General features: G+C 48.5%; 1 protein-coding gene across 1 annotated transcript in view; it reads right to left on the bottom strand.

Annotated features, from left to right (window-relative positions):
• LOC139049294 (uncharacterized) overlaps positions 1–22,878 on the bottom strand; it is an 88,978-nt gene that overhangs the window by 34,345 nt on the left and 31,755 nt on the right. Inside the window, exons 2-5 of the mRNA XM_070524672.1 lie at positions 10,743–10,844; positions 10,479–10,622; positions 7,201–7,333; positions 4,460–4,542 (exon numbers count right to left, since the gene is read on the bottom strand). Coding sequence (XP_070380773.1) covers positions 4,460–4,542; positions 7,201–7,333; positions 10,479–10,622; positions 10,743–10,844 — 462 coding nt within the window. The remainder of the gene's footprint in view (positions 1–4,459; positions 4,543–7,200; positions 7,334–10,478; positions 10,623–10,742; positions 10,845–22,878) is intronic.

The following is a 22,878-nucleotide window of genomic DNA, read 5'->3' as shown; positions in this document are numbered from 1 at the left end:
CGCATAGGTAGCAAGAGCGTTAAAACATCGACATTGTCAGGGAGGATGGGAGGAGTAGCTCCACAAGCAATCTTGACTGACAATGCAGACCGTCGAGCACACGCTTAATCGCAATGACGGCAAACCCTCCCCACGTGTACGCATGTCGCTTACGTCACATCCTAAAGTAATCTCTAGCGTTAACAACGTCTCGCCTTTCGGAAGAAACTACGAGATTCCTTTCTTTTCTGTGGTTTCGTTCTTTTTTTTCGTTTTTGCGCGGTCGCCACAGTTCCTATGCGCAGAACGTGAATTTTCGAGTCGATACATCAACGCCGTGACGAAATTTTTGCCACCGCGAAATTCAACCGCGAGAACGACATATGTTATCATTTTGTCTTGTTTTGCTAGTTTCACGAAGTTCTCAAGATAAATTTTACAAATTTAGCTGATAAGTGTAAGCGGATATTCCTCGTTACGCATTTATTGCACCCTTTACTGTGCCGAGGCCACGGAATCCACACAAATTACTCGTCAGCAGTGTAACCGTCCACTTCTGATAGGTATCGCTCACCTTTTCTTCAAGAGCGGGTGGACTTATCTTTCTAAATTGATAAACTTTGTTTTTTTTTTTACATTTCGAACTGTCAGTCTTTGTCGAAGGAAGAATATTCTGCGCTTGCATGTGCACGATGGCGCTTAGCGGCCCCTAAATGGTCCTGGACGCATATGTGCACTGTTACCGAACAATACGCAAGCCACGTTTTTTTTCTCTTTTTTATTGGTTGACACGACTCGTAACTCAAAGGCAGTCATTGCCGCGTATAGATAATGCAGGCCGGCAGTCACGTGACAGCCAATGAAACACGCAAAGAGTGACACGTGGAATCACTCTAGCGCCTAACCCCGTACACCTACTAAATTTCACGACGTATCAACAGCTTAACCGCATGCCTTTCTTGTGCTTCAAATTCACGTTCAGCGCAGGTGCGTGAATGAGCGGCGGAAATTGAAGCGGCCACTGAAAACGCAAACACCAACCATAGGCGGTAGACGCAACGTCTACGTCGGCACCAGCTAAAGAATTCCCGCAATCTTCCAGAGATCCAGATCTTCTTGCAAAGGTGAAGTCGCTGGTTCGGGGATGATTCCCTCTACACGCACACGGGACGGAAGTCGCTTCCATGATCGGCTGCGACACCTGACAGCCTGCAACAAAGTGTTGTGGCACGCCGGCCTTCAGCTGAGGGAATATTCTCGCAACGAACTCGGAGGCCTAAGCGTCGTGATAGTGCCAGGCACTTGCCTCGGATTCCCACATTGCGAATTGTGCACCCACAACGAAAAAAGAACCCTGTCCCTATTACGCTGGCACCTCAAACGGCACCGGTGTATTGTCTCAGTGGCGGGGACCTACGGAAGCGCGAACACAAGCGGGCTGGTAGAAGCCCTGGAATCCTCGTCGAGATACAATAGGATCGTTATCGTTGGCCGTCTACGTCCTGTAAATGCGGCTGTTTGATCTGCATAACTTGATGCTGCAAGTGTCATCCGCAGTGAGCTTACCATACAGCAATACCGTTGGCCGATAAATATTTGTAGCGAATTAAATTTTATTGCCCCCAAAAATGCAGAGGCTTAGAGATCGGCGCGCCTTTATTAGCCTGCATAAGAAGCGGATGATCGTGCCCTGTAGTCGTAATTCGATCGCATGCGCCTTGGGGTACAATAAGACAAAGGATACGTGCTTTTCTGTAATTATGTTTTGAGGTGAAGCGTCTTCAACGAGGATCAAAGGGTTTCGTTTGCTGAAACCGGCGTAACGAAAACATGTTAATTAAAGCATTTGCGCTTATATTTCTGCAACCATACTACCACCACCCCTATTAAGGAGAACGATATCAGCGACTTGCGGTTCCAATGAGGCAGTCATTCCTACATATGAACAAGGGGGCAACGTTTGTCAAAAAAAAAGTTGAATAAACGTCCTGAATTCCGGGATAAAATCGCCACGTGCGATCTCGCAGCGGCGAAGCAATGTCACGTGACCACTTTCCACCCAAAAGAAACTACAGCGCTGGCGCTAACGGTCTCTAACAATCCTTACAGACTGACAAACGGCGTGCCGCAACTACCTACGCGGCAGAATAGGGCACGGAGCGCTCCGCATACTCCGCTCCGGAGACCACATAACACAACGACAAACCAAAGAAGAACCAATTAGGCATACGATAGCATGGACGCCGGGACACACGGGAGTGGCAGGGAACCAAGAGGCGGACAGGATAGCTCGAGGGTACACTTATTACCGAGCATCCAACGTAGGCCACCTCGAGGAGACCTAACATGTACCCAAGACTATTCGGTGATACTAAATTACTATAAACGGGCTCGTACCGTACCCAAACGTACTCAGCAATATTTATCCCACACAATACAATGACAAATGCCCCTGGTGCCACGAAACACCCACGCTGTATCCCATAACGTGGACATGCCAGAAGTTAGACCTGGTAGCGGTTATACCAAACCCGAGTGTGGAGCAATGGTAGGGAGTGCTCTCCAGCGATCGCCAGGTCGAACAAGAAGGTCTGATTTGGCGAGCACAACTGGCAGCAGCATCCAGCGGAGCCCTGGACTAATGGCAACCGACCATTGTGCTGGAAGATGGACGAAGCCAAATGAAGACCGCAGAAGACCAGCGAATCTAGAACTAATAAAGTTTTTCACTCACTCACTCACTCACACTCCAGTTTCTGCCCTCTGGCGTCGTACCTTTAAGTAATCTGAGGTGAGTGCAAGGATTCAGGGTGAGCCGGGATGGCTGGTGGCCTCATAAGCTCTGTCTTCGAGTGTGCCTGGAATGTTTATTAATTCACACCCTTCAAAGCGAAAAAGGGTGAAAATCAATCTATAACTCGCACACTCACACCCTTTTTGGACGTGAAGGTTCATGCACGGATGAAGCTCACCATGAGTTGGATTTTTTGCCCAACCAGCAACGTATTCGAAGTGCGTGAGAGTGTACGCATTCCATCTGTGTTGATTTGCTGTCGTCTCTCGCGAAAGTCGAGTCCTCGACGTTTCGTTAACATCAGCACATCATATTTCTGAACCGATTTTGTAGATATGTATAAGTTATGCCATGCAAAATATAACAGCCGCGTTTGATGCGGTTTTGTGGAAAACTATGTGCTTCACGTTGGGACGTGTTGTCCATTATCAAAGGTCAAATTGTAGCGAAGTAAGCGCACATTTATGCATGATATCCCAGCTTTCGTTCACAAAACCTTAAAAAAAGATGAAAGGATTAGTTCTGTGCGAATAACAGTAAGTGCATGTCGTTCGGATTATTGTTCAGAAACCGCCAATATTTTTTTCTCAAAGGCTGAACTAGCTCTCATAACAGTGGTCATTCCTCTACGACTGGCTCTGTGAACGACTGACACTTTATTATTTTTCTGCTGTCTCCCCCTCATCTATTCTTCCCCTTTTCCCTTGCCGAAGTGTAGGGCCACCAGCCGGGTATGTCCTTGGTTAACTTCCCTACCTTCACTTTTCGTTTCTAGCTCTTTACCTCTCTCTTAGGCTCTCAATTTTCTTTCAAGTTTCTTTACAAGCTGATGCATTTCTTCAATTATTCCAAATTCAATTATTCTAAATTATTCTAAATTATTCTTCGAGTGAGGGAGCTTAGTGATGCGATGCATGTCCCACTCCTCGAGCCTCGCCTAATGTATCCAAACCAATTGTTACCGCCTTGGGAGTGGCAGGTCATAGAATGTGACATATCCTTTTTAGAGGTAACAAAACAGGCACCAGAGATCGAAATACGAACTCATTTCGTAGAACTCCAGCACAAGCACTCCTGCGCAGAGTTCTACACAGACGCTTCGAAGTCTAATGCCGGGGTGTCGTATGCTGCCGTCGGCCCATCCTTCTCAGAATCTGATGTACTACATCCGGAAACAAGTATATTTACGGCCGAGGCCTACGCATTACTGACTGCTGTGAAGCATATAAGAAAATCAAAACTCCAAAAGTCAGCGATATATACAGACTCCCTAAGTGTCGTGAAGGCCCTGATGTCACTCTATACACACAAAAATCCAGTATTTCATGAACTATATTCCGTCTTGTGTAAAGCGTACATATCAAACCAGCATATCATTATATGCTGGGTGCCTGGCCATAGGGGCATCGAGGGCAACGTTCTGGCGGACGAGATGGCCACGTCTATAGTATCGCAAGCCGTTAACCCTACCGTTGAGGTGCCTATCACAGATCTGAGGCCTTTCTTGAGAAGGAGGCTGCGGGCCCACTGGCAACGCATGTGGGACGCGGAAAAGAATAATAAGCTCCACCTAATAAAGCCACAGTTAGGACTCTGGCCCTCAACAACAAAATCGCGCCGAACAGATGTCCTATTCTGTCGTTTAAGAATACGACACACATTTTGCACCCATAACTTTCTACTCACCGGTAGTGAACCTCCAACCTGTGGTAGATGCGGGGAGAGGCTGACCGTACTCCACGTCCTCCTGGAGTGTGGGGAAGCCGAATCTGAGAGAAAGAGACATTTTTCCTTAGCCTACCGACAGCACATTCCCCTTCATCCTGCGATGTTTCTTTGCCCAGAACCGCTTTTTATTACAGACACAGTCCTAGGTTTTCTCCGAGATGTGGTTTTACATGCTGTTAGTCCCATGCATTCGTAGCGCCTCCTCTCTTCAGAGGATGCCGCTGCGATAATTGCTTTGCATAGCACATGCCTCCAGGCCCTTGTGTATTTAAGGGCTCTAAGGAGGCAGAAGTGCTCTAGCATTTCTTATAATCTGATATATTTTACCTATCGTATCATTCTTTTTAAATGCATCGAAATGTGCATAGTACAAGTCATATGTTGTCGCCATAATTTTATTACACAGATTTTATGCACTTTAGAGCGTATATTTTAAGGCCCCTTTACAGCCACGTCACACCAATTTCATAGTAATCATAGGTACACTGCACACCCACTACCACTGACATGGCGCTCTTTGGCCATTCCTGGCCTTTGCGCCATAAAACCCCATACATCATCATCGTTTATGCACATCCATTTCAAAAGCACACACCTAGGAACGTGATGAAGCAGATCAGATTCCCTAGTGACTTTTCTCCATATTTTTCTTCTTTTTTTTCTTCTTTTAGGAGGGGGCTAGGTTGGGGAGGGCGGCAGTTTCGTCTGTTTTTGTAGTGGCCAGGGGACTTTCAGCTCTGATACAGAGGCGCCGATGCAGTGAGAGGGTGCTCTAGCGCAACGGCGTCACTTTCATTGCCAAGTGATTCATTATACCCATGACCTATAGATGGCACACTAAATCGAGATTAAAACCGAAATGGCTGTTTGGAGGAGGACTGCAAGCGAGGCCGAGGGCACGGCAGTACATTGTAGATCAATTTGTGGCAAATGTGACAAAATGCCGCTGTCATTACGTGACATATCCCATGAGACACCGAAAGAACTAAGTAACGACTGAAATAATTCGTTAATGGATAATCGAAACGTCTAAATGAAGTGTCAAGTTGAAACATCTGCGTATACACTTCATTAAAATCTCCTGTGGCTGTGCTGATGCCACGTTTTTAGAGGTCTTAGAGGCTTCTTGAAGGAAATGTGTGAGAGCTTATATTAGACCTTTATCTTCAGTGGCAAATAAACTTGACATCTGTAGTCGCAAGTAATTTATATTAGAATTACTGATAGTAGGCATTTATGGGATCGTAAGAAATTGGGCAAATGAGAGTTAACTTCAGCAGGATTCACACTTTCGACCCTGCATTCCTGAGTCAAGTGCCTTAACCAGTAGACCATGTGGGCTTTTTCAATTATTTATTTATTACATGGAAAACAATACTGACAATGAATTGTAGAGAGAACATCACACTCAAGACCCCTGGCAAACACATACATGCGTCCAACAAGTGGGCCCACTCAGGCGGAGGTTCCCACACAGCGGACACATTTATCACACAAGCTGCACTTCTACAAAAGGAAGATTTTGTAAATAGCGGGCTTTCGGCATGGCGATTATACAGTCTAAATCTCCAAAGGTGTGGTATAAAGCGAGTACCCACGACCGGTAGTAATGATATTTTAGAATAACAATAATGATAGGTGTAATGATAACTTTAGCAGCACGCCGCCACTGGTCGTATTGCTATTTCTTTTCGCTTTGCTGCTCCTCGTATTCATGCTGCTTCTCGGGAGTCCTGACTACGCATTGTCCACCCGTAGCGGTGCTGGAAGAATAATGAAATCAGCCACTTGGCTGGTTCTTTTATATGTGGAAGGCCTAATGACGTCACTCGCCATGTCGCAAGTCGCCATCGCCGCCACAGCTGGCACAACTGTAATCTTTATTGAGAAACCTATGTGCTGCGTGCTTCGTATTGTAATTAGGAGCACCTTGTCATCAAGGATGTGGTTTGGATGCTTGCTCTTCATTGAAACGAATGCTGTGCTGTATACTGTGTGCGTGATAAGAAAGAATCTATACATTCTTCGCTTCAGTCGCTGAAGGTTTTTCTTTCTTTTAGTCGTAGAATGTTTTCTTTTTTCGTGAGGATGATGCCATGAAAATTCCCGACCAACCGCCAACAGCTTCGCTGTATTATAGAACTGGAAAACAAACGATCTCACACATTGTCTCACCGGTTGGTTCAATGGCTTGCCTCACCACATTCTGAGAATTTTGCTGGAAAGGAGCATTAGCTTGTTGCGAGCAAGTCTGTTTGTGCACTGTGAAGAGCACCACGCGTGCTTGCTATTGTCGTGCTTGACCATCGCACGCGCAAAATGGCTTAACAGCAGCACCTGTGCCTGCCTGGCTGGTGCTGGTACAGCCCGGACTATTGCCACGAAAAAACTCGGTCATACTGCCTTGTCTGCCAAACCTCCTCAGGGCATTTCTCTCCCGCATCACTGTGTGGCGCTAGCGTCTACAGCTGTGGGGCGACTGAAGGTTTAAATTCTGCGGTTGGGCACACAGGAGCAACCCTCGCTATATGCTCATTAACGCGAATAGCTTTCTAGATGAACTTGGCTACTCGCTCACATTGATAACCATCATTGATGAGTTCTGCAAGATTTGTTCTGTATTTCTAAAATCCGAGAGATCCGAAGAATGTGTTCGCAAACAAAAAGCTAAATGGACAGAAATGTTAACATTTACTCACAGATCTGCGTGTAAGCAAACCAACTGTTTGACGACATGGCATATGGGACAGATAGGTCTCTTGCAATGACATGAATGATGAGGAATGCAATCTCTATGATGTAATACCAGAATGTCACCACCAACACGGTTCCCTGTAATAGAAAATACAGCAGGTAAATTTTCTGCCCATCTGCAGCAGATAAGATGCACTGAAAGTACAGCTCATTTGCACAGCGTGGGAAAGAAAATAGCAATGTCTGAGATGCATGGGTGAAAAGAAGCTCCGCAGTGAGTGACTGCGTGTTATGTCACAAATTACGTGATACGCTAGTCTGGTGTTTTATTCCAAGAATTTATTGAACTGTGTGTTGAGAAATACGAGAGGTCGCTATGGGGGGGGGGAGGGAAAGGGCACCCTGGGAGTAAATAAAATGTCTATAATTTTGCTGGTAAATATTTTGACAAAAAATGACTGAATCAAACTAGAAAACATTCTAAGGTAATGACATTGCGAATAATTACTAACATCACTTCACGTGGCACGCTGTCCTTTTATAAGAAAATAATTTAGTATCGAGCGCATTTAAGCGGAATATAATTGTCATTCAAGCTATTCATTAGATGCTTTTAGTGTAGCGTATAGTAGCAAAAGTAAGGACTTCTGTGATTACACACTGTCTATGTCCAGTATAGGCAAGAGGTGATGGGGCTCTAGCTCACGATGCTGGATAGATTGCCAACAGCATTCAAGTCTTCAAGCATCTCCAAATGATGGACACACCGCCAAATTGTTTTTCTCTTGGCACATCCAGGAGGCACTCTCAGGGCACTTATTGAACGTCCAATGGTTTTATTTTGGTCACGTTAGCGTCCTGCTTGGTTCCGCTATACAAATTTGAACCGTGTACTGTAGCATATGACAGCGTTAGCTTTGCACCGCACGCTAAGGCTAGCACACGCATTTAACGTGGAACTAAAATGCTTGTTCTGTGGATTTTCTTCTGCACTTGCTTCACACTCTGATATTCGAGTGGCATGGCTACCAACCATTACTTTCGAACCAAGCGGCTGCGAGAGCAGAGCTTACTCCGACAGTCAAATGTGCCAAGTGATGTCACGATCAAATTATCATTCTCTAGTTCATATCTCTACCCCGTTAGGAGCGCCATTCCAGCATCAGAGCATGTGCCGGCGCCGTTTGAATACCGACAAGTTGGACATTTCTGCAGGAGAGCGTCTCTGCACCCATCTCTGCACCCATGAAGTCATTTTGACGTACGTATGTCTTCAGAGACCCCTGTGGGATTCAGGGGGGTTAGTTGCCAGCACTCGCCATAAAAGCACCACGGCGAGACGTTTCCCAGAACTTGTGCGAAAACTTCCACTAGCAGGAGTCGAAGAATTGGTTCAAGCGTGCTCAGAAAGCAGACCGTGTCTATCGGCTCCAAGAGCCTGCTTATTGCTGATGTCAAAGTTTTGTGCCTTATGCCCATCCATTGTACTAATACGTTCAAGAAGCCAAGGGGTACATGGTTGGTTATTTAGAAGGGGGGATTAGCACATTTCCAGTGTTAGCGAACTCGTAAAGAATGCATGGATGGCTAGGGTATTTTAGCATAACTGCACAGGAGAAAAGTTGACCCACAGTGGGGAACAATGGAACTAGGCCTAATTATAACCAGTAAATACTACACTAACAGGACAGAGGCACAGAAAATGATCGTATAATGCGAAATTAGAGATGCATCACTGACAATCAACAGGCATGTTAGAGATAAGGTTAAGTATGAAGGTATATGAAACAGGAAATAATGAAAGGAAGAAACAAATGTAATGATAATTCGAAGTGCAAGCCACAACTTTCCGATCCAGGTGCAGGGTGTCAGAACAACTGGACTCATACATGTGCCGATGACTGTTATGAGCAGCACGTGGGAAAAGCTCAAAACATATAGCGATGAGAAGTACAATCATAGATAGACTGTGTGCTCTATAGAGAGCTATGTACGGGGCGGTAATTTTTATGTTTTCCAGTATATTTAGAAATTGCCTGCTGCAGATAACACAATTCTAGTCTTTGAGCTGGATTATTCACGGAGGCGAAAACACTTACACGAGAAATTAAAACTCATATTCATCTAAATAAAATACAGTAATTAACATCCTAATTAATCACTTTATGGCACATACTGCAATTTGCAAATTGGAGCCGGCGAGTTTGCAAGGTGTATCGACTTGGAATGAATTCCCAGTATTACACTAGTTTGTAGATGTGCACGATCAAACATGCCGCAAAGTGAACTTTTGTTAAACTGACTCTATTAAAAAATGCACTTTTATAAATAAAAGAACAAAAGTAATTGAACCGTCCTACACTTTGGAAAATATACTCTCAAAACTGGTGTTATCCTGGAGATTCATCTTAAGCAGATACGTCTTGCAAACTCGCCACCTACAATTGATAATTTCAATATGTGCCGTAAAGTAACCATTTAAGAAGTTAATTCTTGAATCTTTAATTATTTGAATGGGTTTCGACTTTTCGTGCTACAAATGTCTACTGATAATTACAATGCTTGAATGACAACGATGAAATAATCACTAAGGCATGACGAAGAGGGCAGCACAGCATTGGATTGTGGACTGTACGATTATGATGGCATAGCAACAAAGAAATGCTGACGATAAGATGGAGGTGGCGAGAAGACATCAGAGTGACGACAACATACTTGTGCTGGAGGTGATGTCTGTATTTGCATATATTACGCGTTGCTTACAGACCGCCTCGGTTCGCACTAAATCCAGCTCCGGCTGATTGTGCATGTGTAACACTGGTGTAAGAACACAGATGTAACACATGGACACAAAATTCAACACGATGCTGTGACATGCAGAATAGGTCTTGCGTCATTTGCCCGCCGAGGTATGTGAAGCTCGCCTTTTGACGAACTGCGACGTATGGACAGGCTCTTAAGGTAATGCCACAGCGCTGTGACAGCACAATACCTGAGTGGCCTACCTATCCTAATGCAAGCACCAACAAAGACCGGCAGTATTTTAGCACCCCAGGGAGGAAAATTTGCCAGTATATTGATTGACCGTTATGCCTACTTCTCTCGAGAAAACCCAGCTGCAAGGGCATAATTACTAACTACAATATAACAGACAAGACGTTTTAATCTTTGGGATGCCTCTTGTATGTGTGACGGCCAATCGTTTTCCTCACATGACATCTTTGAGAAATATGCACTAATTCGTCACAAATATAGGTCACAAGGATATCGTGGAAATACTTACCGGGCCGCCTGGCCTGAGTTTTCCTGTAGCCTCCACGGCCTTCCACATCACTGCTGTTTCAAGCAACACGTGACCCAAAACCAAAACTGCGTGAAACTTGGGGTAATCTTTTGGTCCACACCAAGGCAGCAACGCGAGGAATACCTGTGCAGTCGTTTCATAGTTCTCAATATTAGAAAGCCTTGCATCGACTTGTTCCACAGCATGTAAAGGGAGATGTGCTTCTGCATCCGCAGCAGCACTCCACCTAAACTTTTCTGTTACAGCGCGTTTTGCAAACGCCTGTATCACAAGCGTTCCTGTCCAAAATCCGGTATCTTTCTTCTGTGGCATGACTTCAGAAAGACTCGGTAACACTCGGGTAACCTGAAAGTAGCAAACAGTGAGGCCAACATTAAGAGCAAAGGAATAATGGCACATCGGAATTATAAACACTCGATCACACAACTTTGCTGGAGTGCGATAACACTCGAACTAGGGGAAGGGGGGAGGTGTCTATAAGACGCCATAGTGGTGCGCTTGGGATCGATTTCTACAACGCGCGTTTCTTCAACGCACAACATAAACCGCGGCAAATGAATGAAGGCCATAGGCGGAAAGTTCATTTTTCCAGGAGGGCGAGGGAGGGGGGGGGGTAGGCGACCAGCTGCTCGGGTCCCAAAAGAAACTCAAGAAACCTTTAATGATGCGAGTAACAGAACCCACTGGTAATGGTGGGGGGAGTAGGCTTCGGCATCGCCCAGGGAGGGGGTTCGGGTCCCGGGGCCCTGCCGTCGCGTTTAGAAATGTAGTTTCCTGCAGGATGCTCAGGAGCAGAGTGTCGTATCCAGTGAGCCATTTTGCTCAGTGGGGTAGCAACAGAGGCGGCCGTGGGCCCCGTTTGCAAGGGGCTAGAGGGGGGGGGGTGTCATGTACGTCTGAAGACACCTGGGAAATTGTCGATATCTTCGACTACAGCTGGCGGGGGGGGGGGGGGGGTGCGTGACAGGAGACCTATGGGCCCCGGGTGCCAGACGACCTAGCTACGCCACTGCGGTCACTGCAGTCGAGAGATATATTTTCCGACACCAGCTGCTCACAAATATATTACTCACATTTAGACCATCTTCTTCCTCCACCAAGCTGGCACCCCCACTTTCCCAGTACGCGACTGTCTTTATTAACACTGCTGCTTCCAGTACGAAGAGCACTGTGACGCAAATCAAAGACTTCATGTCTTCTCAAGTACTGGGTAGTGCGTGCAGTTATAGCACGACCCACTACGGGTGATTGGCCATGAATCGGGCGGCAGTGGGTTGGAAAAGAATAAATACCTAAATAGGATCTATTTTACTGAAAATGCGATATCAAATTAATTCTAATCGTTAATAATAATTTTCATGCTATAGTTTCTTAAAATTAGAAGTTTATATTTTGGTTTATTGTTTTCGAAAATAAGAGTAAAATTAGCATGGAAGTCTACTTGTTTCCATTATAAAATTATATATGGCATCACATACGTTCCTATTACAGTGTCCTAGTGCCGACGCCCCCAGAGACAGAATGATCGGTAGCGTAATGGCTAATCCAAGTTGGTGGAAGGGACCTTCTAGAAGTCGTTTTCTATGCACGTTGAACCTACGACACTATATAAAGAAATGATCCATAGTTTCGGGTTCATTGCAGTAAACACACTTAGGAGAAGGTGCCAAAGTAGACCTATGGGAATAGAAATTAAGCCGTGGTATTCGGCAACGCAGATGCGTAAATGAAACTTCAAATTTTCTTGTTTCACACCATCCGCTGTGCCAAGGAAATCAAAGGTGCTGAAAATAGGCGTTATCTAATACACATGATTTGGCATGTTCTTCTTGAATGGAAAAAATTTTAAATCTTGCAGAAGTGACGTATGCCGAAGGTTTTAGGATCCTCAGTACCGGACCTTTAAGAGATACCGCTGCTAGTGCGTCTGCTGACTCGTTTAAAGTGAGCCCCACGTGCCCTGGCACCCATACCAGGTGGATGAGGCGTAAATGTTGGGGAACCAATGAATGAAATTCTCAGAGAATGATACTTTAATTGGGCACAGATACAGCGGAGCCAACAGACAAGGAGTCGGTTAAGATTACGGCTGAATGGCCAGGATCCTAATCATGTTCTTCTCCGGGATGTTGTGTCCCTCGAGGGTCACCTCCGGTGTCGCTTGCGTTGGGTGCTTGCCGACCCTGAGGAGCTCCGACTTCTCCATGGAGCATCGCAGTCCCCTTTCTCTGGTGTAGTTTTCCACGCAGGTCGCCGCTTCCTGCAGTTTTTCTTGCTTCTCTCCGAGGGATCCTTGGGTGACCCAGATTGTAACGTCGTGGGCGTATATCGCGTGCTGGATGCCTCGGATCTCCTTAAGTTTTCTTGCCAGGCCAATCATTGCCACGTCGAAGAGGACGGGCGATATGACGGATCCTTGGGGTGTGCCCTTGCACGGCGTGGGGAAGACGTTGCTTCTCAGCTCGCCCAGCCACACCATCGCCGTTCTGTTGCTCAGGAAGTCCCTGACGTAATCGTGCACTCCCTTCCCGCAGTTGGTGTTGTTGAGGCCCTCCATGATGGCCGCGTGGCACACGTTGTCGAAAACCCCCTTTATGTCGAACACGCACCTATAAAGCGAGATATAAGAAGGAAGAAGAAGCATGTGCTTGCTGCGTTAAAGCTAGGGAAACGACGGAGCACATTTCATTAGAATGTGAAGACGTCTACCCAGCGGTCGATTTAGGCACCATTGGACTCCTTGAAGCCCTTGGGTTCTACGGGAGCAGTGGTAAAGCAAACAGGTCCGCAAAAGACATTAGTAAGAGGCGATTGGAGGATTGGTGGAAGAAAAGTAGGGAAACGACAAAAGACGGAGACGTACAAAAGCACAGTTCGCAACTAGGGGATTCGAAAATTTGGACTTGGTAGTTCATAGCCTTTTTTTTTCTTTTTTCATTGGTTAACCTAGGTAGGATATTAGGCAGCATAGTAGCAAGAGCTTGGTGGCGCAACCCACCGCCGCGTTCCAAAGGGGATGCTCATAACATCCATCCGATGCATGGTACGCGCCGCTGGCTTTGAGCATACGCAGGCCTGCCGTGCACGCAACACGTCGGCCTTTCAGCGGTGTTATTGCAAGCAGTGGTTTAGCTCATTAAACGCTAGTCGAACGAGACTACGGCTGACAGAATGCAATTTTAAGCCGCGGTGGTGTAGTGGTTAGGGCCGCCGTTTGTTGTGCCCAAGGATGAGGGATGGTATCCCGGCCGCGGCGGCCGCTTTTCGATGGAGGCGAAAAACAAGGCGGCCGTTTGCTGTGCGATGTTAGTACACGTCAAAGAACCCCAGGTGGTCGAAATTGCCAGAGTCCTTCATGCCTCCACTACGGCATCTCTCATAGCCTGAGTCACTTTGGCACGTGAAACCCCACAAACAAAACCATTAAAATGGAGTGGTTGCCTCTGCAGCAGAGTACATGACTGACCGTCATGCACTCTGCTGGCTCTCATCGCTAAATGATCCTACAGGCCGCCTTGGTCGATTGGCTTTGAGGCTACACGAATTTTCATATTCCGTGTTGTACAAGTCTGGCCGCCTGCACCAAGATGCTGAGAGCATGTCGCGTTACCCTGTTGACGACTCTGACTCCTAAATTGCCAGTGCTTCTTGCGTATTCTCTGTATCACAGCTGCTTCATTTCGCCGACGAGCAACGCCGTGACGCCTACATCAAAGCACTCATCGACCATTTTGAACACTCTCCGGCCAACGCCACTCTACGCCCCTTCTTCCTCCGCGATGGTACTCTGTACCGTCGTAACCTTCATTCGGACGGCTCTGATTTCCCACTTGTCATACACCTCCGCTCCACCGTTCTAGAAGAGCTTCACGACGCACTAACGACGGGACACCTCGGCGTATCTCGAACCTATGACCGTGTACGTCGCCGTTTTTTCTGGCCGGGCCTTGCCCGTTCCGTACGACGTTACGTCGTCGCTTGTAAACTTTGCCAACGACGCAAGAAGCCTTCCCAGCTCTCCGCTGGTTACCTGCAGCCGCTAGACATTCCTGCCGAGCCCTTCCATCGTGTCGGCTTAGACCTTCTCGGCCCATTTCCGGAATCTACATCAGGAAACAAGTGGGTTGCAGTCGCGGCGGACTACGCGACCCGCTACGCCGTAACCCGCGCTCTTCCGACCAGTTGCGCAACTGATGTTGCGAACTTCCTCTTACATGATATCAGTTTGATTCATGGTACTCCGCGTCAATTGCTAACAGACCGTGGCCGTACGTTTTTGGCCAATGTCATCGACGAAAGCATGCGTGCCTGCTCAATACAGAATAAATTTACCACCTCCTACCACCCCCAAACGAACGGCCTCACTGAGCGTTTGAACCGCACCCTTACAGACATGCTATCCAAATACGTTTCAGACGACCACCGTGACTGGTACCTGGCTCTACCTTACATTACCTTTGCGTACAACTCATCCCGTCTCGAAACTGCTGGCTTTTCCCCGTTTACCTCTTGTATGTCCGCGAGCCGACGCTACCACTGGACACTGTACCTCCGTCCGCCACAGCTTCAACTAGCTATTATGCCCATGATGCAATCGCCCATGCTGTCCATGCTCCCCAACTTGCCCGCGATCGTCTACAAGTGTCTTAAGACAAACAGAAGCAATGCTACGACCTCCGTCACCATATGTCCATTTTCTGCCCGGCAACTTAGTGTTGCTTTGGTCACCATCGCGTAAAGTTGGCCTTTGTGAAAAAGTGCTTTCCGGTTACACAGGCCCATATAGTGTGATTTGCAAAGTGACCGATGTCACCTATTAAATCGTTCTAACCACGCCCACTACGTCTTCCGCTGTGACAACCAATGACATTGTGCCCGTCCCCCGACTCAAGCCCTACAACTCTCCACGCGCCTTGGATATTTAACAGCACCGTGACGGCGCTTTTGCCACCGGGGGGGGGGGGTAATATTATGATATCATCGAGCGATGCTCAAGCGACGAACTGCCACGAGAACGACGAAGTTGGTCAGTGCCCTGGACGCGAGCGAGTGTCGGCCTGGCTGCCTGGCTCCAGTGTAAATAGCCTGTGAAAAGCCTCTTTCGTCTGTGTCTTTCCACGCGCAACGAGATGCCCAAGGACGGTAATCTGGCGACGGCCGAATAGGCACTTCGATGCGTTCAGTTGCAGACCGGCGCGACGAAAAACGTCCAGGACTGCCGAGAGGCGCTCGAGATGCGTAGCGAACGTTGGGGAGAATACTATGACGTCGTCCAAGTAGCACAGGCATATGGACCATTTGAAACCGTGAAGAAGGGAGTCCATCATGCGTTCAAAAGTGGCAGGAGTGTTACATAGACCAAACGGCATCACTTTGAATTGATAAAGACCGCCCGGAGTTACAAAAGCAGTCTTCTCGCGGTCGAGATCGTCCACAGCAATCTGCCAGTAGCCGGAGCGGAGGTCAATAGAAGAGAAGTAGCGAGCACCATGGAGGCAGTAAAGGGCGTCATCGATCCGAGGTAGGGGATACAATATCAACATCTAAACAGAAATTCAAGGACCATTTTTGAGCGTCCACCGGCTATCTAGACATCGCCCGTTCAGCCCAAAGCAAACACTTGGAGCGCACTATAGGCAAGTGTGCTGACTGCTTAAATTAAATTATGGGGCTTTAGGTGCCAAAACCACTTCCTGATTATGAGGCGCGCCGTAGTAGCGGACTCCGGAAATTTGGACCACCTGGGGTTCTTCAACATGTATCTAAACCTGAGTACACGGGTGTTCTCGCATTCCGTCCCCATCGGAATGCGATCGCCGTGGCCGGGATTCGATCCCGCGACCTCGTGCTTAGCAGCCCAACACCATTGACTGCTTGCTGCGACGGCGGATAGAGACGGACATGTAAAACAGAGAATCAAAATGGCGGCGGCAACAAAGGTCTTTATTTACGCTTTTAAAGCACTCCATGCCCTGTGCAACATATATGACAAGTTCGAAACCCTCGTCACATTATCAACTAGCCAAACTTTCTGCAATACCACTGTGTGAGACAGCCGTGGAGTTTGAGAAAAGTGTGGAAAGTCACGACCGTATAAAAGCAGCTGTGCCAAGTTTTTCTTTATTATGATACGCAAAGATATGAGACGTATTCCAAACGTTACTCATATGCTCCGACTATTTCGCACCAAGACGAAGAATTTCTTAATTCTGGAGAACAGAAATGCTTCACGTTGGGCGTGATGCGTGGAGCACTTGAGACATAATACAGGGAAAAGGAAGAGAAGAATGAAAGCAGACGATGGACAATGACGTCGTTGCTGATTGAAGAAAAAAAAACAAGTTTATTGGCGAAAGTTTCACCTCGCGTACACCTGCTTCACGAACGGTGTGTTATACGCAGGCATGTCGGTTACATCTGCGGTCGAAATAAAAGTGGATACAAGTAAAAGGCGAGAGCCCGCACCGCTAGGTACAGTACGAAGCGCTCCAGCTATCGTCAGCTGCACTCTGTACTGCAAACACGGTCACATATGGCCTTCGTATTAGCGTGCGCCGTTTACCTAAGGCGAGTCCACGTTTCAGCAGTGAACAGAAGCACTGGCTGCATAAGCTAGTACGTCGCTTGCTGCAAGTTACTTAGTTGGCGCGCACCCACGAGAAGACGCGAGTGTATCGTTAGGCTACATACATCAAGTGCATGTAGGTTTACCGTGAAGCACTGGACTGACGTGCATGCATCTTGACCTACAGTAGATTATAGGTCCGTCCAATTCACATACACGTTTTGATTAAAATATAGCTCTAGTCACGGCTAGCTGACGCGAGCCGCCGCCCTATTTAACGGGGTCAACTACATCCAGTCCATCCGTTCAACCAGTTCAACATGGCGGCACCTGCACGCTGCCGCACGTGAATCATTCAGTTGAGCCTTCGCAAAGGACGGGTTCACAGTCATTCGCTGCGCTCGCCAGAAAGACACGGCAGCGTTCATGCAGCGTGTTGCATGCCGGTTCCGCATGAGTTCGGTCGATGAACAAACTAGGAGGTTGATTGTTGCCGCTCGCGAAATACCGTGAGACCGAGCGGCAGTGGATGTAGCGCATTGAAGGTCAAACTTTCACGGCTGTAAAGGCTATCCCTGGAGTAGGGGTCGTCTGACGGGCGTTCTTCGAAGAAGATAACGGAATGACATTACACCAGTAGTGTGCGTCGTACGGGGCTGAACGGGCGTGTCAGGGTCCCACCACGTCGGCTACAGTCAGGTACCGGCGAATGTGCAGCCAGCACTCGTGGTTCAGTTTGTCGAACTGCGTGACGCAGTCCTCTCGGGCGTGGCACACGACTCGTCTCTGGACGACGCCGATCAACCGCATGAATTCGTGCACGTCGGTGAGGCACGGACGCCGCAGGGCTGCTCGGATCAAAGACACGGCTGCGGCCTCGTCACTCAGGGCCGCCCTGCGTCGAACATTGTCCACGAGCTTTGGGTGCTCCGAAACAAGCTCAACGGCGCAAGCGCAGTAGGGATCCTGGTTTCCCAACACGAACCTGGTCGCTCGCTCAACCAGGCTGCAGTTGCGTCGAACGATGTCCTGGACGGCGAAGGTGTTGTTGGTGTGAGGTTTTACGCAGAAGGGAATGTCTAGGCGAAGCAGGGTGATGTTTCGGTGAAATTGTGGTAAGAGATGGCGCAGGAAGACTGCTCTGTTATCGTCTGCTGAGAGTTTGAGCGTGAGCTCGTGGAGGCGTCGGTTGCCGAAGACGGCGTCAGCGAGCGCTTGACAGTCCTGGTCACGTAAATTTACCGACCACTCCAAGCTTATTTTGGTAAGGCTTAGATTGGAGCAGAGTGCCGTGCACATGTCGGAGAGAGGCTGAGCTAGAGGCTCATCGTCCCACTCGTCGTCGATGTCAACATCGATGTCCACCCGGATTTCCTTCAGCGCGGACGCACCTTTTATGTAAGTGGCCAGTGTTGCGTAAAGAATTTCGTCCGAGAAATCTACAGACACACGAAGTGATGAGATGCCGTTGTAAGCCACAAAGTGATGGAAGAAACGCTGCACAGCGGCTGCGTCTTCGGAGTGCGGCACATATACAGTGACGGCTGTCACCTCAGGAAAGTCAGAAAGCGTCGGCGTATCCATGTGCTCAACGTAATAGTCCGCGATGCCGACCTTGTGGACAAGTCCGCTCTTCCTTATCGCGCTGCAGACTTCTTCTAGCCTGTCAACATCCGGAAGATTACGCAGCGTCACGCTTTGAAGGCACTGCTTGTTCGCGAGAGCTTCAAGTAAAAGACAGCAGTTTTCGGTTGTGGACCACGAGACGTCGAGGTCCAACTTCTGCAGCGAGTCGTTTTCCTTCAGCGACGAGATCCAGGATCGATCGCCGGCGGCCTCTACGCCTTCGTCCATTACGTTGGCCTTCGCGTCAAGCCGCAGCCTCAAACAGCGCAGTAAGCGGTTGCGCGAGACGACCGTGACGAACCGCTTGCAGTAACGGCTCGTCCCCAGCCACTGGGCGTCTAGCTCTTGCAGCGTCGTCATTGCAGCGATGGCTTCGGCCAGCGCCTGCAACCAGACGAATTCGTTATTGAAGTGCGGCCCTCTCAGAGTGAGCTTCCTGAGCGTTGCGTTTTGTTTCAACAGATAATCTTCGAGCGACAGCGATGACCCGTACAACGGACCGGAAGCGAAGACGCAGTCTCCGACGGCGACGTCCGTGATGGTGTGGTTAATAATGAGAGCTTCGACGAGCTTCCTCGACGTGAGCTGGCTCATTTGCAGCTTCGCTACGTTAAGGGACGTGAGTCGGGCACCCCATTGTTCCAGCAAGCGGACGGGGATCTTCATGCTGTCCAAGGATTGCACGTAGCCTTGCGGGAACCGGATCGCTCCCCTGCATTCCAGAGAGTAGGCCTTGGCGGCGAACTCGTGGAATAATTCTGGCTGATCGCTCGCGACACCGAAGACGGTGAGTCTTTCCAAACTCGACGAGAATTCCGTGGCATCGGCAAGCATGCCGGCGTTCGCCACGGCGTAGTTCAACTCCGCAGAGACGATGCATCGGTGCACTCTGAGCAGGCAGCGCAAGAAGGCGGTGGCTGCTTCCTGGTCGCTTCGGCATTTTGTGCAATACGGGAATATCTTGCAAACGCCCGTCACTGTCGCGACGCTGACGTCCCCGAGCTGGCCCCGTGGATCTTCTCTTAGCTGAAGGCCCAGGTTCCACAGTACCTTGTTGAAGGCTCTCAGGTGCTGCTGTAGGTGACAGAAGCGAGTCAGGCCCCGCGTGCAGGAAAATATAACTGTCCCGGCATCAACGTTCTCGCCCTTAAGTGAAAGCAAGGAAAACGGGAGAACTGCCGAAGTCCTCGCCATATGGAAATCCTACGTGCGTTTCTGCTGAGCGTATTTCTTTAGTAAAAGCGGTGCAGTTGCTTGAAATTCTGGCTTCTTATATTGAACAGTGCACAGTGAACAGCGCATGAGGCAAGAAAGCGGGCGAATCTTTGTAATGCGGCCAAATTTAGGAGGCGGATCACGAGGGCAGCTGCTAGGATGATAACAGACGTGACATTCTTTTCGAGAGCTCTTCGTAATCAGCGATATGTGTGCTGCCGGTTTGCCGTATCTACGCTAGCACACGTGCTCTGTGTATACGATGTATTTTAAGCGTTTTTAGAACTGCCCGACGCAGAAACATGATTGACAGCATTGCGCATACTCGCCTTTATCGCACAAAGTTGCCTCCCATTGCATCGGCGCAGCGCAAAGATTGCATAAGAACCCAATATGACCCGTAGTGGGTGAATCGATATGGTGTTGATCAGAACGCAGCCATACAAATATTTCACGAAACAACTTTCAGCAGTATAGGAAGGTTCTATAGATATCTCGTGTGGTCTGAGCAAGGACGTAATCAAGATGGAACAGTTTAGTTTGATTGGAAGCATATAAATGGAAGATTATTCAGAAATAGTTGCTGTTCTTACTGACGTAGTATTTGTTAGTTGTTTCACTTTACTACTAGATTTCTGAAGAACCCGCATTGAGGGTATAACTCACTGAATAAGGGCTGTCTTCCAGCATTTGAGTCCCTTAAATGTATTGTTCTAGAGAAAAAAAAAACGAAAGTGCTTGGAATTACCGGAGCTGAGCCCACGATTCTTTTTCCTTTTCTTTCTTCCTTTCCTTCTTCCTTCCTTCCTTTCTTTCTTTCTTTCTTTGACAGTGAAACTGTATACCTTGAACGTCAGAGGGAATTTTCGTATCGTTGTGGTAAGCAAGAAACTTTGCATAAGTGGGCCGATCATGAAAATACTGGAATGCCGGCTTGACCCGCGGCGTAGGTGAAATAGGCGTTAAGCACTCCCCATACATGGGCCCATTCCGAAGATAGTCAAATACCGGCCCTACCATGGCAGAGGTGAAGCAGGCGTTGAGCACTTCTCATACGTGGGCCGATTCCGAAGATAGTGCAATGCCGGCTCGACCCGTGGCAGAGGTGACACAGGCTTAAAGTTCTCCCTATGTGTGGGCTGATCCCGAAGATGGTGCAATAACGGCGCGACCCGTGGCAGAGGTGAAGCAGGTGTTAATCACTCCCCATACGTAGGCCGATCCCGAAGATAATGCAATGTCGGCTCGAGCAGGGGCGCAGATGACACAAGCGTTAAGCACTCCCTGTGCGAGGGCCGATCCCGTAGCTAGTGCAATACCGACTAGACTCGCGGCGGAGGTGAAGCAAGCGTTAAGCAATCCCCATGCGTAGGCCGATCCCGAAGATAGTAAAATGCCGGGCCGACTCATGGCGTAGGTGAAACAGGCGTTAAACACTCCCCATACGTGGGCAGATCCCGAAGTAAGTGCAGTACCGACCCGACCCGGGGCGCAGATGAATCAGGCGTAAATTACTCCCTATACGTGAGCCGATCCAGAAGATAGTGCAATACTGGTCCGACCCACGGCGGAGGTGAAGCAGGCGTTAAACATTGCCCATACGTGGGCCGATCCCGAAGCTAGTGCAATATCGGCTCGTAATAGTATTAGTAAGTGATTTTAGAATGAGAAAAGAAGAGATAAGTGCAGTACCGTAACTCTCTCTCGCTTAGGAGGTCACCTCAAATGTACTGCGCGGGGGTTGGTAAAGGGAGTAAAAGAGTGAAAAAAACTGAAAACTCTGAAAAAAGAGGACCAACCCTGCCGCTGCCGGTAAATGGGAATAAACAAAGCTTGTCCTGCGTGCACCGGACCTTCTTCACGATAAAGTGACCCACAGATAACGGTGCCGGATTGCATAGGCCTCCCGCTCCCTCAGCCCGGGATCTTCTAGTTGCTGTCGGATTGCCTGAGCGCGGGCGGATTTAACGGCTGGATCGGCGCGCCCAGGGCGAGCAATTTCATGGGCGAGTTCTCGCTGCCACTCGTCGAAGGCTGCCCGTTCTTCGGGGTGCGCACAACACGTGGCCGTTGCGTCCGTTTTCCGAGAATGAACTTTACGGAAAGGAAGATAGAGCAGCAGGCCCGAAACCCTTTCCTGCCTTCTCGGCCCTTTCCATCCCCGCAGGAAGCGAAATGGCTCTGCTTGGTTGCCCTCGTGGCGTGATCGCGCGCCCATGCCGCTTTAATCCTTGGTAATTATTCACGCACGGGCGCCGGCACAGCTGCGAACACTTCAAACCGCCCTTTCCCGCCGCTGCTCTGCTGTGGAAGCAAGTGGCTTTTTTTTCTTGCGCGAACAAAACGCCTCGGAAACTTATGAGCCAACGTAAGCTTCGCTTCAGAAACCCGGTTGTCATTGCTAAACGGATTCTTGTGTCGATGTCACCGGTCAGGCCCTCGGTGCGTAGTAATATTCGACGTCACCCGCCGTCACAGACGCAAATGTTTCAATCGATCCCTGCGCGACCCGACTGGCCGTGTGGTTCAGTGGATCGTGTCACCCCTGAATGTGACGCGAGTTCTTGTATTCCCGAACACACTCTTCTTTCCCCATCATCTTTCTATCCAATTTCTTCCTTTTTCACAGCGCTGACCAATGTTGAGGGGTCAACCACATGCTGCACACAGTTATGGTGAAGTCAGCAAACTTACCCCTTCGGCTTTCGAACTCTCTCTCTCCTATATTCCGATGTTTACACGGGCTACGCTCTTCTGTATGAGGGGTGTCACTGAGATAGAGACTAACAAACATAAAAAATCATAAAAATCTATTAAAGGCTTTTGTTGCGGTAGCATTGGTCACCATCAAAGCACATCAGCTGATACGAGCGCACAACGGTTATAGTAGAGGAATGCGGTGTTTTGGAAGGCTATATATGTCGAGTGCTTTCACCCTCATTAAACAGTTGAAGTAGAGCCCGTGGTGTTGTC

Source organism: Dermacentor albipictus, chromosome 8 (assembly GCF_038994185.2).
Source record: "Dermacentor albipictus isolate Rhodes 1998 colony chromosome 8, USDA_Dalb.pri_finalv2, whole genome shotgun sequence".
Taxonomy (NCBI): domain Eukaryota; kingdom Metazoa; phylum Arthropoda; class Arachnida; order Ixodida; family Ixodidae; genus Dermacentor; species Dermacentor albipictus.
The sequence above is the reverse complement of the archived record's forward strand: the minus strand, read 5'-3'. Positions and strand labels throughout refer to the sequence as shown.